Here is a 433-nt window from a genome sequence, read left to right as displayed (position 1 = left end):
GAGAAAGAACCAGGATGTTATATATTGCAGCAGACTCATAAAAATGCTTTCCATCCTTGAAAATCTTAGGTACTAATAAATAAAATGAAGTCAATTTATGTACTGAAACCACAACAATGCACCCCTAGGAAAGCCTTTCTGCGTTCTCTGCTGACACAAACACCAACAACTCTCTTCTTGTACTTACACTTGCAGCCGTCTTGGCTACGTGATCCGCAACATAGTGCTTTTTTTCGGTAAGGTAAATGAGGAGATAAAGGGCAGATGTGAAGTATAGTAATGAAGACACAATGTGATACAGGGTCTCCTGCAGGACATAAAAATTATATTCAGCTCAGGATGTGTGGAAACTTGACGACAAATGAAGACATGATATTACATTAGTTAAACTTCATGATTAATAAACATTGAAAAATAACTAATTCATCACATC

The 433-nt window shown here is 36.5% G+C and overlaps 1 protein-coding gene across 1 annotated transcript in view; it reads right to left on the bottom strand.

The window, feature by feature from the left end:
- Positions 1 to 307, bottom strand: part of LOC119581846 (protein singles bar-like) — a gene marked incomplete at its 5' end in the record, with an annotated part of 3942 nt that extends 3635 nt beyond the window's left edge. The window contains 1 exon segment of the mRNA XM_037929984.1: positions 188 to 307. Within this exon segment, the coding sequence (XP_037785912.1) occupies positions 188 to 307 (120 nt within the window).
- Positions 308 to 433: the final 126 nt, after the last annotated feature.

Source organism: Penaeus monodon, chromosome 15 (genome assembly GCF_015228065.2).
Source record: "Penaeus monodon isolate SGIC_2016 chromosome 15, NSTDA_Pmon_1, whole genome shotgun sequence".
Classification (NCBI taxonomy): domain Eukaryota; kingdom Metazoa; phylum Arthropoda; class Malacostraca; order Decapoda; family Penaeidae; genus Penaeus; species Penaeus monodon.
The sequence above is the reverse complement of the archived record's forward strand: the minus strand, read 5'-3'. Positions and strand labels throughout refer to the sequence as shown.